At 36.8% G+C, this 18,786-nt stretch overlaps 1 protein-coding gene across 1 annotated transcript; it reads left to right on the forward strand.

Moving 5' to 3' along the window:
• Positions 1-3,838: 3,838 nt before the first annotated feature.
• On the forward strand, positions 3,839-5,372 carry LOC104096062 (protein TRANSPARENT TESTA GLABRA 1). The gene has a single exon (XM_018770756.3). It carries the CDS (start codon positions 4,001-4,003, stop codon positions 5,027-5,029), a length of 1,029 nt encoding a protein of 342 aa, XP_018626272.1. The 5' UTR covers positions 3,839-4,000; the 3' UTR covers positions 5,030-5,372.
• The last annotated feature ends 13,414 nt before the right edge of the window (positions 5,373-18,786 follow it).

The raw sequence follows: 18,786 nt of genomic DNA on the forward strand, positions 1-18,786 counted from the left end.
CTTCTCTTGGACCTGCGAAGTTGCCCGTTAGTCATCACAAGTACAGCCTCAAAGATCTTTACCTTCTCGACTAGTTCGGCATGCTCCCGTTTCACAGATGAGGCCTCCTTCCGTGCCTTTTCCAGCTCAACTCGCAGAATTAGGAGGTCCTTGAGGGACTCATCTTGTTGTTCACTGAGAGCCCTGTACATGTCCTTCTTGCAGACTTGCTCTTTGAGCTCGAACTCGAGCTAGCTGATTTCCAAGAGAGACCGAATGAAGCTTTCATGATGGAGCACCGAAGCCTAAAAAACAATGAGATCATTAGAACATGCCAAAACTTAGAAAAATTCGCAAAAGATACAAAGAATATACGTCTTACCCAGTTCAGTGCTTGTTGCGACTTATTGAAGAGGCTCGATGGGCCTACTTCGTTCATCTTCGCCTGGTCCTCCTCGGTCACTAGGAAATGAAGGTAGCAGGCCACACCCACCGGAGCGGACAGCGCCCGGGCATCCGCTGGGATAGTAAGAACGATCGTTCTCTTGCAGTCCGGATCCACACTCAAGGCAGGGAACTACCTCACTAGCTTTGGACTCAAGCTCGGCTTGCCCGCTCCCTATGGCACATCATTTTTAGGGACCTCTAGGTGACCAAGCCCGGAGTAGTCCTCCAACAAGCTCATGTCAATGCCGTCGAAGAACATGTTGAGAGCATCATCCGGGCCCGGGGCCGTCTTGTTTAATTTCTCTTTATCGGCTTGAGACTCTTTGAACATGGACTCTGTGTGGGATGGTGTCTCCGAGAGGTCGATGACACCGGCTACCTCCTTCGGGGCAAAAGCTGCTTCTCAGGAGGCCGTGGCCTCCGATCCTCCTTCTGGTTCCCGAGCTAGAGGGGAATCGACCCCTCAGCCACCTTCCCCAGTCATCGCCCGCTCTCCTTCGTCGATGGTCGACCCATGAGCAATGAAATCAAGGTCGTCAACTTCAGGGTAATCCCTGAGCCGGAAGAGGGAATCAGGGTCCGTTACCTTGGCTTTAGTGTTCTTTTTGTTGCTTTTTCGAACCCGGACAACAACCCTCTTCTTCTTCACCTCGGCGTCCGGGGAGCCAGAGGATTTCCTATTTTTCTTTTTCTCCTCCTTTGCAGAAGCTTCGGTCTGTCCCGAAGCAAAGGGTTTAGCAAGCGAAGACGGGGCCTCATCCTCATCCAATGGCTGAAGCTCGGTGGTCTTGGGAAAACTTGTGAAAGGGAAAAAGACTTGGCAAATATAAAAGTTAAGTATGTAAATATAATTATTCGGGCAGAAGATTCACCATGGGAACGGGCCTCCCACTTGCCCCTCGAGAGCTTGCGCCATTCGCGCTCGAAGTAAGATATTTGTTTGCAAATTCAATCGATCCACTTCTTGAAGCGGGGTATTGCATGGGAACTTGGGTGACCGCTGCACAACGGTAGATGCATGCAATTAGAAAAAGAACAAAAGAAAATAGCAAGCACTCGAGAAGGAGAAGACTTACGGGATGAGTTCTACTTTTCAGGGAACGGTAGAAATTCGGGGGGAATGTGGACTTTGGTTTTCATCCGAATGAACCTCCCCTGCCAACCTCGATCTCGATCTTCATCGATGCTCGAGAATGGAGCTTTACTTGCTCGGCAAACGAGCTTGATCAGCCCCCATCGAAAGATTCAAGGACTGTAGAGGCGAAGCAGGTGGTCGAGGGTGAACCGAGGTGCTTCGGTGTTGTTTATGAAGTGGCGGAAGAGGATTACGATCCTCGAAAAGGATGGATAAATCTGCCCCAAGGTAGACCTCTACCTTTTGCAGAAGCCGAGGATTATAGGGTCCACCGGGGCGAGTGTGAAAGGATAAGTATAAATACTTAAATACCCCTCCATGGTAGTGGTGATGTCCTTATTGGACCCGGGAACAACCACCTCCTTGCCCTCCCAATTGCAGTACACCCGGACTATGGGGAGTATTTCTTCGGTAATTGAGGATATATACCTCCATACCCCCTCGCCCTGGTTTTCCTTACTGAAACCTTCTCGACTTTGTGGTCGTATTCGATGGAACAACCTCCAGAAACGAAACTCTTTAAAGGAGGCTCCGAGACCACCTCAGGAACGGACACCTCGACATCCGCAGCCAGTTTGGAAGTTGAAGGGGGTTTGTTGAGGCACGGATTTAGAAGTTTTTGCCATCGGATTCTGGAAAATATGAAGATTTGAAAAAAAATATGAATATTTGAAGATGGTGATAAAGATATGAAGATCTGATTTCAAGGTTTGAAAGATTTGAAGATGAAGATATGAAAATCTGGAAAGCGACGTATGAAGATTTGAAGAGTTTAGAGTTAGGTGGAGAATTCGAGGGTAAATCAAACAGCTATGAAATCGAAAAGAAAAAAAGTGAAAAAAGGATCGGAGTTTTCATAGAGGAAAAGAGTAATCAGTGCATGACGTTTCGCATTCGAGGACAGTCAACAGGTGGCTAACACGTGTCTGAAGTTTGAACGACGCAACTGATTGGACGTTTCACTGACCCATCGACCCAGCTGTAACGTATGAAGGAAGAAACCAGAGTTAATTCATCGCTTCCCGTCACTTTGATAAACCTACTCTCCGAATAACGAGGGGACTATCTGTGTACGGATAAAATCAGGGGCAAAGTTTCCCCTGATTCCCCGATGAGAGAACGAAGGGGAAGCACGGATCGACGAAATAATAATTGAGGCCGGGAACCCCTCATATCGAGACCCGGGAAGAATGAACGATGTATTGGAGATCGGACACGGTAAGGCGACGTGCCCCGAACCAAGTATGGCTTATGTACCTCGGGAGATACGGTGGACGGTTATGCATGACGAATATGGGGCCGTAATATTCGTCCTCAACCGGATTTTACGGCGCGAATCACATTCGGTGTTCATTATAAATCAACAATTACCGAGAAAATAATATATTTTTTTTACCTTTTTTAGGATTTGTACTTGGATTGAAATTCTCCTACTATATAAAGGGAAAGTTGTTTTTAGTGTGGCATATTGTAACACGCATTTCAAAGCAATAAAAGTCTACTTTTGTCTTCTAGCTAGCATTGCATACTTGTTATTTTCTGCACGCGCGATCGAGCTTGTACCGAGGGTCCGATCGAGGATGAACTCTACTGTTCAATCTAAGATCAGGCTTAGCCATTACATTGTGATTGGCTTGATAGTTTATTTTGTCTTTACTTCATCTACTTGTTATTCTTAATTATTCGTATTGAATCAAGCCATGTATCATTTAAACCGTGTACAAATTTAATTGTTATTCGTTTTAGGGGTAAACAAAGAAAAAACATCAATGTTGAATCTTCAAGGTTCTTTTTTCTTGGAATTTCAAAATCTGATACTAGTATGATTAAAGGTTCAAACAAGAACCAACGTTTAGAGACCAAATTCCAAGTTCTAGCCTCCGAACGTGACTGCGTCTTGGTCTTGCAGAAAACACCCAAGTCAAATCCTACTCACCCCTATTTTCCTTAATTATTTACTTATTTATTAATTTATTTGTAATCGTTATCAGAAATTCACATATTCTAATAACTTGAATTCATACTGCCTAAAGTCATTAAAAAAGTACTGTCATACCAAACATTTTTTATTTCAAAAACTCAAATGCAAAATATAATAACAATATATTCCTACAAGATAGATCTTACTCTTATATTTCGAGGATAGAAAAGTTATTTCCCAAAAATTTTGGCTTAAGAAATATTTTTCTAACAGGTTGAACAACAAAAAAGAATGAGAAAATCATGTTGAAAATATTGAATAAGAACATTAATAACAACAAAATAACATAGCAGTCATTTCATCACAAATCTTTTGGTCCCTATTTTCTCGCAGAGCCAACTGCCGGTCAAAAAACACTTCGTTCTAGCAATCAAATGTAAGCACAACTGACATCCATTTCACTACCAAACCCATACACACATAATTTCCTTCCATTTCCCCAATTCATCCCACCAAACATGGAAAATTCAAGTCAAGAATCCCACCTCCGATCTGAAAACTCCGTCACCTATGACTCCTCTTACCCCATCTACGCCATGGCCTTTTCCTCCTTCACTTCTCCCCTCCACAACCGCCGCCGTCGCATTGCCGTCGGCAGCTTCATTGAAGAATTCAACAACCGGGTCGACATTCTCTCATTCGATGAAGAAACCCTAACCCTAAACCCAATTCCAAATCTCTCCTTCGATCACCCTTACCCACCTACTAAACTCATGTTCCATCCTAATCCTTCTGCTTCCCTTAAATCCAACGACATTCTCGCCTCTTCCGGTGATTACCTCCGTCTCTGGGAAGTTCGAGAAAGTTCTATTGAACCACTTTTCACTCTCAACAACAGTAAAACTAGTGAATACTGTGCCCCTTTAACCTCTTTTGATTGGAATGAAGTTGAGCCCAGAAGAATTGGTACTTCCAGTATTGATACTACTTGTACTATTTGGGATGTTGAAAAAGGGGTTGTCGAAACCCAATTGATAGCCCATGATAAAGAGGTTTACGATATAGCTTGGGGTGAAGCTGGGGTTTTTGCATCAGTTTCTGCTGATGGATCAGTTAGGATTTTTGATTTGAGGGATAAGGAACATTCTACAATTATTTACGAGAGTCCACAACCGGATACTCCGTTATTGAGGTTGGCTTGGAACAAGCAAGATTTGAGATACATGGCTACTATATTAATGGATAGTAACAAGATTGTAATTTTAGATATTAGGTCACCAGCGATGCCTGTAGCGGAGTTGGAAAGGCATCAGGCGAGTGTGAATGCGATTGCGTGGGCTCCACAGAGTCGTAGACATATTTGTTCAGCTGGGGATGATGGGCAGGCCCTCATTTGGGAGTTGCCTACTGTTGCTGGGCCTAATGGGATTGATCCCATGTCAATGTACTCTGCTGGAGCTGAGATTAATCAAATTCAGTGGTCTGCTGCGCAACGTGATTGGATTGCTATTGCATTTTCTAACAAGTTGCAACTGCTTAAAGTATAAGGCGATTGAAAGATTGAATTTTTCATGTAAGATAACTACTACTACTGCTACTTGTATGTCTTTTGCTCAGCGGTGGGAAGGGGTTGGAGCTTGGATGTATTGTGCAACCCTTTTGGATTGCTTGACAATGTTATATGTTTAGATAGTTTCAACTTATTGTGTGTGGCAAAAGAATGAAACAGGAAAAGATGATTAAGGAGCTCCTGCTGATTCTTGCTTGTGCTAGATAATTTATTAATGAGTTATTGAATGTAGGGCACTGTGTTTATATGGTCTCACTTATTGATGTGGTTCGTGATTCTTATCATGTATACAAGTACAATTTTCTTTTGATAAGGTAAAATACGTATACATGTGCAATTTGAAATGTATTTGTTGAGTTAGGGATTCAACCTATATTGTGATGCAAGTTATGAAGTTTAACTCAAAGAAACTAGCACACTTGTACTAGCTACTAGCTAATGTGAGTTTTTTAACCAATTGTTGGATCATCAGACATCTTTAGCCTTTGCTTATGCTCTAGAGTTCTGCTTAAAATGGCTTGAATACATTTTTTTGTAAGTAAGATGGCTTTGAATGACAAATGTGCTTCAACATTAGGGGAACAAAGGGAGTACAACGTTTGAGACATGATGCTAGCATTGGTTTCCGGACACCCCCGACTTTGTAAATATTATGTATGGATCAGTGCAATTCAACCTATTGGTATTGGTGGCAAATTCGACATGCTTTTTTTTTTATAAAACTCTGTTTGACGAGAATCCTTGAGAAATGACAAAAGTTAGAAAAGGGAATACAAAAAAAAAACAAGCTTTTCATGGACATCATCCGTTACTATAAGATAACTGTATGTTGCCAGGGGATGTAACTATACTTGGAGTAGCTTGTAATATATAAAAATACATATATACTAGGCTTCTGGGAAACTAGGCTCTATGGATGCCAGTCATTCAATGTTATTCTCTATTGATTTCTTTGAGAAGTTGTTTGGGAATCTTTTTTTGTTTTCCAAATAAACCATTGTCATGGAGTTTTATAGTTCTTTCCTTGGCAAAGGAGATGAGAGTTATTGGCCCAAGTCTGCAATCCCTTCCCAAATTAGGGAAACATATAATGGAATGAGCAAAACAATATCACTGTAATAGAGAGAAATTCACTTAGTATCAAGTATCACAAATGTCTCGAGATAAATGTGTGTAATTCAAAAGAAGCACTCTTAAGAGAACCCTTACTGTAATGCCACTCACACTATGTAATTGTAGTTCTCGGATATTTTATTTCTCCTTGTGACTTGGTGATGCAAATAAAGGAACAAGATCTTATTTTGCAGGGAAAGTATACACCTCTGTTAATGTGAAGCATGAAATCAGCAGGAAATGCCAATTTCAAAGACTGATTGGACTTTCCTTTCCTCCTCCCTCATTTTTCTTTTCCGCATCAATGCTTCTTTGGATTTGTTTGCGAAGCAAATCTTTTGTTATATATTATGTCAAGCATTTGATTTTTGGGATTTCTTCTAGTTTTAGATTTTAACCCACTATTTATACATCTATTTATAATTATTCTACGGCAATTTGCTTATTTGATGGTTGTATAGCTGGTCATCTTCAAAGGAACGGATGGGGCTTTGTTCTGTTGCTGCAAATGGTGAAGAGTGGAAATAGACTTGTATTAGAGGTTAAGATATCATGGGCTTGGATGCTTGGTGGCTGTTTAGTGTGGAAAGAAACTATGAAAGGAGTCCCCAAGCCCCCGACGACAAGTGAGTCTTAATAACATAAGCGAGAATGCCGAGGTCTTGTCAATGCCTCTTCAATCATTGAATCATTGTTCAACGCTTTCTTTCACATGTCTCTGGGGTTAATGGAGAAGTTGTTTGCTGGTTTCATGACAAGTAGCTGCTTAGCGTGTCATGCCATGTTTAAAAGCTACATTTGGGGCTGTGACTGAATTTAAGATGAGAATAAATAAAGGATAAAAAAGCTCCAAGAATACTTGGAGAGTCCATAGGCTTCAGATTTGAGGTTAGAGTTATATCACACTGTACAAATGAAGGCTTGAAGCACATCTGTGATTAATCTTTTTGCTTATGTAGTTGGAAGGGCTGTAATGGGTACCATCTTTTCTTTCTTTTTTTTGAGATGGAATGGGTACCATCTTTGTCTTGTTAACAAAGTCATTTTAACTTGCTTCCTGCTCAATTTGTATCTCTTCGTGCGGCTAGAAAGTGTTCCGTCGTTTTTTCTTACTAGTGATATAAATACAACTAGTACAATTACTACTCAAGTGAAGGCTACAATGGTGGTTTTAGGTGTTGCAGATTAGAGCTATCCCAAAATCAGATGAATATGGTTCAGTTGTTACCATGTTAAAGGGTAAGAAAAAAGTTTTGTTTGTTGAAGATTATTAACTACGTACACTGACTGAATTCCCATTTCTCGACATGCAATGAAGAAAAAACAGCAATCTTCTAAAGTTTCTTTCCATGTGAAAGAAGTTATTGCCGAGTAGTGTCTTTCTTTATTGTTAAGATCTAAAGTCTAACATCCAAGTATATCACTTTTCATACCTCCTTCTCCCGAAAATAAAGAGTTTTTCCACTTTGATGACATTATTTGAAATGAGATTATTTATTTTAATTTTTAGAGTTGCCACTTGAAATTATTTACTTCCGGTGTTTCAAGTCACCGATTTAATTCGAATCCCAATTCAAGGAAGTTTGACTCTATTTATGGTCTGCGAACACAGAAGATCGGGTAAGAAATTCTGCTAACTTGGGAGAAGGTGTGAGACACTCCCGAATTCCGTGGTTTTAGCACGGTCGCTTAACAAATTATACTTGGCTCAATTATCTGGATTATTAGTACATGTTTTAAAACTTATGTGCTCTTTTTACCTTTTACCGCTTTTAATTTTATGTTTTAAGTAACTATGGAATTTATTTAAAACAAGTTATGATGTCGTACACTTGTTATTTCGTACACATTGCGACTCGCGCCACGTGAAACGCACCCGCGATTTGCAATATATTTATTTTTATTATTATTTGAAGTTGGGGTTAAGTCACGCGGACGTGCACTTGAATTTGGAATTACATATCATGACAATGTCACGGGAACCGTGCCCATAATTATAATAATTTATTAATTGCGACTAAAGCAAACTACGAAGTGATTTATTAATTATTCTTTCTAAGTTTGAGGTTTAAGTAAGGCTAGGAATTTATGGAGTAATGGTTATGAGAAAAGTGTAATATTGGATTGCTTGTTCATTTTTTTGAAGAATTGGACTTGACAACTAGCTGGTCGTTGGTCTTGGGCCTGATAGATACCAGTTCATTTGGCCCAATAAATTTATAAAAGTCCGCCTCTTATCCACTTCTTCTTAACATATCGTAAGCCCAATCTCGTTTCCACTCTAACATACTAAACAAGTAAGATTACAAATTCTTAATTTAAGGCTTATCTCCTGGCAGATTTCAATACAAGACTTATTAAGAAATCATGGGGAGAAATTTAAAAATAGCCAGATTTACAAGCGGTCATTTAAAAATAGCCACAGTTTAAAAGGTCATCGAAATTTAGCCACTTTTTATGTAAAGATAAATCTAAACAAAAACACTGTTCAAAATCCGTAAAATACTCCAGCATAATATACTGAAATTTCAGTATAATATACTGGAACTCCAGTATAATATACTGGAGCCAGCAAAGTATACCGGTCCAGCATAATATGCTGAAAGTTCATACACAAGTGCACCGAACTCTAGTATATTATGCTGGACCGGTCTCTGTTGCAGCAAAATAGTGACTATTTTTTAATGACTTGGCAAACGCCGACTATTTTTGAATGACCAGTCCGAAAACTGGCTAGCCCGTGCTATTTGCTTAGAAGAATCAGATGCAAAAATCCTATAAACTAAATCAAACTTTAACGACAAAAAACAAACATGACATAAACCAACCCAAAAGGATTTCCACGACAAAACATTGTGCTTTCTTCATTCTTGCAGTTTAGGATTCAAAAATCAAAATTAAGCACTTACATTCTTAAGAGCAAAATTAACAGAACACAAAAATATTTTACTATTCAAAGCAACGAGATAGTAACTCAAGGATTCCGAAATAGAGCAACCAAACAATTGATGGAATTTAACGAATGCATGACATTAACCCATTCATGAAAAAAAAATGAATTTAAGAGAAGAGGATGGACCTTTTTATTAAGAAACCAACTGATTTACATAGCCGCGAATAAAGACCCAAAGTGGAAACGCGAACAAGACCAAAGAATCGGGACTTCAACCGTCGACCTCGACTCGCTTCAACTAGAACTGAGAACGACCTCTCTGGCAGCCTCGAACCTCGTCGAAAACCCAAAAGAGAAGAAACGTGCTAGGCGCTTTCTTTAGAGCTGAAACACAACGACTTCGAAACTGTTTCAAAGCTGTTGTTGTTGGGATATACTATTAACCATGCTGTTTAGACATAGTATTTTATTTTTATTCTTTATGGAATAATTGTTTAATTATTTAATTTACTCAATTCAATAAAGTACTATTTTAAATAGATCATTTGTTACATGTGTGTCCTTTAGTTATGTCCTTTAGTTATGGAGTCTTAGCTCATGCACAAAAGATTAAATTGTCGGTTCTCATAATTAATAAACTATGTTCACAATCGAAAATATTATTGGACAAAATATCTTGATGATTGTAGCACAAGATTATGGTATAATTTGTCTTGATTATGGGAGTATTTTTACTCCGACTTCTTGTGCTAGTATACTTAGTGTATATTGAACGGACCAAGTTGAGAAAAGATATTTTTGTACTGAATATATATAAAATATTTTCTCTAATTCATTAAATGAGCTTATACTCCTAATCTTGATATAATTATTATGATCAATGTAATTTGTTTATTGTGTTGATTTATCAAAAGATATAACTCTATCAGAGTTAATGTATGCCTAATAGATTGGACAATAATGAATAGTATTTGTGAAATAATAATTAGTTGATAGAATCCATGACTCAGTTTTGAGTATGATAATACCCCTTTATGTAAGCTTATAAGTTTTCATGTGAAAACCCCGCTGGTGGATTTTGTATCTGTCACATGAAATAGTTTAAGCAAAATTATAAAGGATTTAATTATTTGATTAAATTAAATTTTCAGTGATTTAATTTAATTAACTGGTATTTGTGACCTTAACATGGGGAGTTAAAATAAGTGTTAGTGAATTTTCCAAATTCATATTGAGGAGTTCAATTGCAGTTTTTTAGTGAAATAAATTTTAATTAATAATATTAAGAATTAATTCATCCAAATTTTTGAATTAATACTATAATTAGTAGCCTCTTATTATTTCTATGGTCCCTGCTATGCCTAGTAAAAAATCTGGACTGACTTGGGTAAAAAGTGACATTGGGAAGACGTTTTTCACCAAATAACGACCTTTTTCGAGTTGTATTGTTCTTGCCCACTCAAAGCAATTTCGTCCAAGGTTTTACTAGGATCATAGCAGAAGACTGCAGCCCTGGATTATTGCTCTGAGGAGGACCTGTGCAACGTTTTCAAGAAGTTAGTGGTTCTTAATCTCGTAATTATATCATTATCTAGTTTACATGTATTTGATGCCTAGTTTGTATGCTTGCTTCCGCTGCGCATGTTCTAACAATTGGTATCATAGCCGTCTTACATCTAACTAGATAATGTAATAGAGCATGAATAGAATAATATTAAAATGTATTGTTTAATGATACATGTTTGGTATGATTATTCTATGTCAAAAACGTGACTGGTTTTTATTAGTATTTTAATTCTAAAATTATAGATTAATATACATATGTATAAACAGTGGTGTTATATTTAATGGCAATCTGTTTTATTGCATTTTTGTTGAATAACAATGTTGTTTTTAATAAAGACATAACTGTTTTTAAATACTATTAATTCTGTTATTATGCATAAAAAGTGGTGTTATATTTCATGACAATCTGTTTTAGTTGTGTTTTTGTCCATAATCACAGTATTGTTTTAATAAAAATGTGACTGTTTTTGAATACTATTAGTTCTAAATTATGGATTAATATATGAAATTATGAACAGTGGCGTTTTGAACGGGTGAAAAACATTCTGTTTTTCCTAGTTTTGTTCGAAAATAGTTTTTATATAACACTGTAATAATAATATTATTTTGAGTTCTGAAATAATGAATTAACATACATAAATATATTATGTGATTTGAACGAGTCAAAATAATCAAAACCCTTAAAAACGCCAAAAACAGAATTCTACAAATAGGTCATGAATTTGGAATTCTGAAATTCTGTCGAATTCCAATTGACCTCAAATTTAGTAGGTTCATCGAAAATGACCCAGTGAGCAATACACATGAGCTTGGCTCATGATGTACATCGTATTTTGGGCATTCAGGGTCATTTAGATGGGTTTTTGGCCATTTTTTTATTTTCTAAAAAAAATTTAATAAAAAACAATTAAGAAAACGGTGATGGTAGGGTTCAATTCCCATGGTTTCCAATCATGTTTTACAGTAATATAATGAATTTATATGTTGACATAGGTCTTCTTCCACATCAGATAAGTTCATTATAGATGATTACTGTTGTTTTGCCTCTAGTTATTTGATTACTTGTATTAACTCTCCAAATGAGTTACATGTTGATTCAATGAAACTAGAGTTTATAAAAGTGATATTTACCTATCTTAAATTAACAGTTTACTCTCCTTCTGAGTTGGTCTTGTTATAATTTATGGGGTAAATATCTTACATAACTCATATATTTTGCATGAATAGTTAAGTTTTCCTAACGAATCTAACTATTCAATAAGCATAGTTATATGTGTAATGTGCTATTTTGAATTTAATTATTTTAATTACATAACTAATAATCTATTTAATGTGAATATCTCTAAGATTAACCATGTCTTCATTCAACCCACTTACCTCAATTTTGAACCAAAACAAGTTAGAAGGACCGAATTATGTTGACTGAAAAAGAAACCTTGATATTGTCTTAACTGCTGAAGGTTACAAATTTGTAATCACTGAGGAGTGCCCAGAAAAACCTGATGAAGATACTACTGATGATCAGGTTAAGGCCTATGACAAATAGGTCAAGGCTGATGAGATGACGCAATGGCGAATGTTTTGCAACATCAGCATCAGCCTGATGGGGTCTGCTCATGACATGCTTGAAAGTATTAAAGAGATGTTCGGTGAGCAAAATCATGCGGCTAAGTAGACAACCATGAAAGCCCTTTTGAATACCAAGATGGCTGAAGGATCATCGATCAGGGACTATGTTCTGAAGATGATGGGTCTTCTGAATGAACTGGAGGTCCTTGGAGCTGTGATTGATAAGAAATCTCAAGTTGAGATGGTCCTGCGGACTATGCCTGACAGTTTTCAACAATTTCGCTTGAACTATAACATGAACAAAATGGATTTGTCACTGGCGAAATTGTTGAATGAGCTGCAAGCAGCATAATCTATTATCAAACAACAAGCTCCAGTTGTGGCACTGAATGTCGAGAAAGCTTCGATTTCTAAGTCAAAAGGCGGTAAGAAAAAGAAGAAATCTCAAAAGGTTTTGGCACCTGGAGGTGTAGCTGGTGTGAAAAAGCATCATTGCAAGCAATCTGGGCATCATAAAAAGCAATGCCATGCCTATCTGGCAAAGATGAACAAGCAAGATAATTCGAATTTAAATGTCATTGAAACTTGTTTAGCGGCTGTCTCTACCATATTTTGGTGTGTAGATTCATGAGCCACTAATTATATCTGTACTGGGTTTCTGGAAAAGCAGTGGCTAAGTAAGAATGAAGTTTGCATTTTTTAAGCCAATGGCGAGCCAGCACCAGCTTTAGCATTAGGAGATATTAGAGTTTCATTTAGTAGTGATATAGTTTTAGTTTTGAAAGATGTTCTCTATGTACCTTCTATTAGAAGAAATTTGATTTCGGTTTCGAAAATAATGGATGTTGGTTATAATATTTATTTTGCTAATAACTCTATTGTTATAAAGTTTAATAAATATTTCATCTGCACTGCTACTAGAGTACATGACCTTTTTATTCTTGATATATCTCCTCATGTGCTACAACAACCAAAAAAATTAAATAACATTAATCTACCACATAAAAGAAAACGTATTTCTGAATTGAGCCAAACTTATTTATGGCACTTACGTCTAGGTCATATAAATCTAAATAGGATTACGAGAATAGTCTCTGATGGACCTTTGAGTTCATTGAAAGTGGAGGCACTGCCAACATGCGAATCCTGTTTAGAAGGTAAAATGACCAAGAGACATTTTCCCTCAAAAGGAAATAGAGCCAGCGATAAGTTAGAATTAATTCACTCTGATTTGTGTGGCCCTATGAATATACACGCAAGAGATGGTTTTGAGTATTTTGTGACTTTCACAGATGATTATTCAAAATATGGGTACATTTATCTGTTGCACCGTAAGTCTGAATGCTTTGAGAAATTCAAAGAATTTAAGACAGATTCGGAGAAAAGACATGATAAATATATCAAAATATTACGATCTGATCATGGTGGTGAATACCTTTCTGTGGAATTCATTAAATACTTATCAGATTGTAGAATTACATCTCAATTTTCTGTCCCAGGAATATCACAACAAAATGGTGTGGCAGAAAGAAGAAATAGAACCCTTATGGAAATGGTTAGATCAATGTTAAGTTATTCCGATTTACCTTCTTCCTTTTAGGGATATGCTTTAGAAACAACAAATTACATTTTGAATTTGGTTCCTTCAAAGTTAGTACCTTCACCTCCAACAGAATTGTGGACTAGGCGCAAGCTAAGTTTACCGCACATTCGGGTTTGGGGTTGTCCAGCACATGTGCTGAAAGGGAAAGCGAATAAATTGGAATCGAAGACAGAAGTATGCATTTTATTGGATATCCAAAAGGAACTAAAGGAGGTTTATTTTATTGTCCCAAATAAAAGAAGGTAATTGATACGACAAATGCCGGATTTTTAGAATAGGACTATTTAATGAACCATATTCCTAGAAGTAAACTAGTTTTACAGGAATTAAGTAACAGAGTAATTAATGACTCATCTCTGGAACGTATTCCGGAAGCCAGTATTGACATACCACTGCACTATCATAGTGGGAGAAATGTCAATAGGCAGCAGAACGCACAAGAGTAATTGCCTGACATCTCACTACCCCAAAGTAGTGGGAGTAATATTCAGCAAACACAGATTGTTGAGCAACCTGAAATTATTCTGCAGCCTGCACTCCAGGAAGATGTTAATGATATCCCAGCACCGCAAGATAACATTGAGGCTTCAGTTCTGGAAAATGATATTGTGATTCAACAACAAAATCAGACTGCACCTGTAGTGACTAGTCGTAGTGGGAGAATTATTAAAAAACCTCTCCGGTTTGCGCTCTTGGGAGAATCTTATGATATAATCCCTGAAGAGCCTAATACAGAACCTCTTAGTTACGATGAAGCACTACAGGATACAGATGCTGATAAATGAGTTGTTGCTATAAAATCTGAAATGGAATCCATGTACTTAAATCAAGTTTGAGATCTTGTAGAACTACCTACTGGAGTCAAACCCATTGGTTGTAGATGGATCTATAAGAAAAAGAGAGGAGTGGATGGAAAAGTGAAAACTTTCAAATCTAGGCTTGTTGCAAAAGGGTTTACTAAAAAAGAAGAGATCGATTATAAGGAAATATTTTCACCAGTAGCCATGCTTAAATCCATTAGGATTCTCTTATCCATTGCTGCTCATTACGATTATGAGATTTGGAAAATGGATGTCAAGAAGGCTTTTCTTAATGGAAGTCTTGATAAATGCATCTATATGGAACAACCAGTTGGTTTTATAAAAAGTGACAATGAGCACATGTTGTGTAAATTAAATAAATCTATTTATGGATTGAAACAAGCTTCTAGAGCATGGAATACTTGTTTTGACACATCGATTAAAACTTTCGATTTTGATCAATGTGAAAATGAGCCTTGTGTCTATAAAAAGTGGGATGAAGATAAAGTTACATTTTTGGTTTTGTACGTGAATGATATTTTTCTCATAGTAAATAATGTGAACATGTTGAATTCTGTAAATGAATGGTTGTCCTCGCGCTTTGATATGAAAGACTTAGGACAAGCGGCACATATCCTTAGGATCAAGCTTATGCGAGATCGAAGAGAAGGATATTAGGCTTATCCCAAGCACTTTATATTAATACTATTCTCACCAGGTTTAGCATGCAAGATTCCAAGAAAGGCTTTCTCCCTTTTAGATATGGAATCTCTCTGTCAAAAGACCAGTCCCCAAAAATGACTGATGATATGGAAAAGATGAAGGCGGTCCCTTATGCTTCTGATGTAGGGAGTCTCATGTATGCTATGCTATGTACTAGACCTGATATCTACTTTGCTGTTGGCCTGGTTAGTAGATTTCATTTTAACCCTGGATGAGAACACTGGACTGCTGTTAAACATATAATCAAGTACTTGAAAAGGACTAGGGATTATATGTTGGTTTATCACTCAGGTGATCTTGCACCAATTGGCTATACTAATTCAGATTTCCAGTCAGATAGAGATTCTAGAAAATCTACCTCAGGATATGTTTTTACCTTAAGACGTAGAGCCATAAGTTGGAGGAGTATCAAGCAATCGTGTGTTGCTGATTCCACCATGGAAGCCGAATATGTGGCTGCATCTGAGGCAGCTAAAGAGGCTGTTTGTCTCGGGAACTTTCTAAAAGAGCTTAATGTAGTTTCTTCGGTTCAAGCACCGATTGTACTTTATTGTGACAATAGTTGTACAGTTGCAAACTCGAAGGAACCAAGAAGCCATAAAAGGAGTAAGCATATTGAGCGTAAATATCACTTAATTCGGGACATAACTCAGAGAGGTGATGCAAGAGTGTTGAAGATTGCATCAGAGGACAATTTGGCAGACCCGTTTACAAAGAGCCTGCCATAGAAGATTTTTGAAAAGCATGTAGAGGGAATGGGTATTAGAGTTGTAGACGCATGGTTATGAGTCTAAGTGGGAGATTATTGGGATATACTATTAACCATACGGTTTAGACATAGTATTTTGTTTTTATTCTTTATGGAACAATTATTTATTTAATTTATTCAATTCAATAAAGTACTATTTTAAATAGATCATTTGTTACATGTGTGTCCTTTAGTTATGTAGTAGACAATTTAGTGTATGGAGTCTTAGCTCGTGCACAGAAGATTAAATTGTCGGTTCTCATAATTAATAAACTATGTTCACAATCGAAGATATTATTGAGCAAAATATCTTGATGATTGTAGCACAAGATTATGGTATAATTTGTCTTGATTATGGGAGTATTTTTGCTCAGACTTATTGTGCTAGTATACTTAGTGTATATTGAACGGACCAAGTTGAGAAAAGATGTTTTTGTACTGAATATATATATATATATAAAATATTTTTTCTAATTCATTAAATGAGCTTATACTCCTAATCTTGATACAATTATTATGATCAATGTGATTTGTTTATTGTTTTAATTTATCAAAAGGTACAACTCTATTCAGAGTTAATGTATGCCTAATAGATTGGACAATAACAAATAGCATTTGTGAAATAATAATTAGTTGATATAATCCATGATTCGGTTTTGAGTTTGATGATACCCCTTTATGTGAGCTTATAAGTTATCATGTGAAAACCAGGCCGATGGATTTTGTATCTATCACATGAAATAGTTTAAGGGGAATTATAAAGGATTTAATTAGTTGATTAAATTAAATTGTCAGTAATTTAATTTAATTAACTGGTATTTGTGACCTTAACATGGGGAGTTAAAATAAGTATTAGTGAATTTTCGAAATTCATATTGAGATTTCAATTGCAGTTTTTTTAGTGAAATAAATTGCAATTAATTATAGTAGGAATTAATTCATTCAAATTTTCAAATTAATACTATAATTAGTAGCCTCTTATTATTTCTGTGGTCCATGCTATGCCTAGTAAAAAACCTAGACTGACTTGGGTAAAAAGTGACTCTGGAAAAAAGTCATCCTGTAGAGTTAGAGTAGGATTCTACTTGCACAAGCAGAATCCTACACGTTTTTGGATCCTTTTATTGGCTGAAAAATGAGTCTACACCGGGAAGACGTTTTTCACCAAATAACGACCCTTTTCGAGTTGTATTGTTCTTGCCCACTCAAAGCAATTTCGTCCCAAGGTTTTACTAGGATCATAGCAAGACTGCAGCCCTGGATTATTGCTCTGAGGAGGACTTATGCAATGTTTTTAAGAGGTTAGTGGTTCTTAATCTCGTAATTATATCATTGTCTAGTTTACATGTATTTGATGCCTAGATTGTATGCTTGTTTCCGCTGCGCATGTTCTAACAATTGTAACGTGGAGTTTTGGGCGAGTTTAAGACTATTTTGAGGATGGAGCTGAGCAGATTTTTAGCTGCTATTTCATGTGCTGTTTTGTGGTGAGATTTTAAGTAAAAATGGTGAAAGATTACATGGTATTTTTGGTTTGTTTTGAGGTGGGTTTATGGGAGCAAAACATGAAGGATCAAGAGTGATGCTTGGCTGTATAAGATTAATTGTCCAGAAGACGACTTTGAACTTATGAACGAAGCAAGAAAATAGTCGCTTTTCTACAAAAAGAATGGGTCCTTCTTCTTTTCGTTTTTTCCTCTCTTTTCTTTCACTCCCAGCTCTATTTTTCTCTCCAGATCTCCTCCTCTCTATTTCTTTCCATCTCAGGTGCTCTACAGTGAACCTATAGTGTGGCTAAGGTGCTTTCATGATAAAATGGCTTGGTTCTATGGTGGAAGAAAAAGCTTTTAATGGATACACGGTGTTGGTTTTTTTAGAGGAAGATCCAATTCTCCTCTATTCTCTCTTAGAAAGTTGCTGGATGCGCAGCTTTGGACCTAGAGCTCTAGGTTTCTTTTTATTTTTTGTGTTCTCCCTTCTTTTGTGCTTATCCCCTGTTTTCTCTTCCGTTTTCCCCCAGGTGCACCTCATCTGTTATGTGTGTTTATATAGGAGGAGTGAGGGTGATTTTTGGTGTGGATTGGAGAACAAGAAATTGTTGTAATTCAATAAAGAGGAGAAATGTAAACTGATATAAAGAAGATGAAGTAGAGAGATGAAGAGAGATGAATAGCGAGAGATAGTAAGAGAATTATTATATTGAGTATATTTCCGTGTGTTTACAAAATGGGAGCTTTTAAGCTTAAATAGTGATGACTAACTAACATTAGGAATCCTAACAACCTTACTAATAACGGCTAAGCTAACTTTCTTAACAGCTAATCCCTTAGTGTGAAATGACTAAACTACCCTTTATTCTTTAACATTTCCCCTCAAGCTAGGTTGTGTAAAAATATTTAGAACACCTAGCTTGGAGTTTAGGTATTCACGTTGAACTTTACTAAGTCCTTTTGTCAGAAGATCAGCAGGCTGGTCTTTGGTTGCAATATACTTGGTAGTCACTAAGCCTTGTTGAATTCTTTCTCTTACAAAGTGGCAATCTATTTCGATGTGCTTGGTCCATTCATGATATACAGGATTTGCAGCTATTTGAATGGTTGCTTTACTATCACTGTATATTTTAACTGGTAGCTTGATTTCTGCATCTACTTCTTTCAACAATCCAATGAGCCAAATTAATTCTGCTACACTGGTTGTTAAGCTTATGTATTCAGCTTCT

Source organism: Nicotiana tomentosiformis, chromosome 3 (genome assembly GCF_000390325.3).
Source record: "Nicotiana tomentosiformis chromosome 3, ASM39032v3, whole genome shotgun sequence".
NCBI classification, from domain to species: domain Eukaryota; kingdom Viridiplantae; phylum Streptophyta; class Magnoliopsida; order Solanales; family Solanaceae; genus Nicotiana; species Nicotiana tomentosiformis.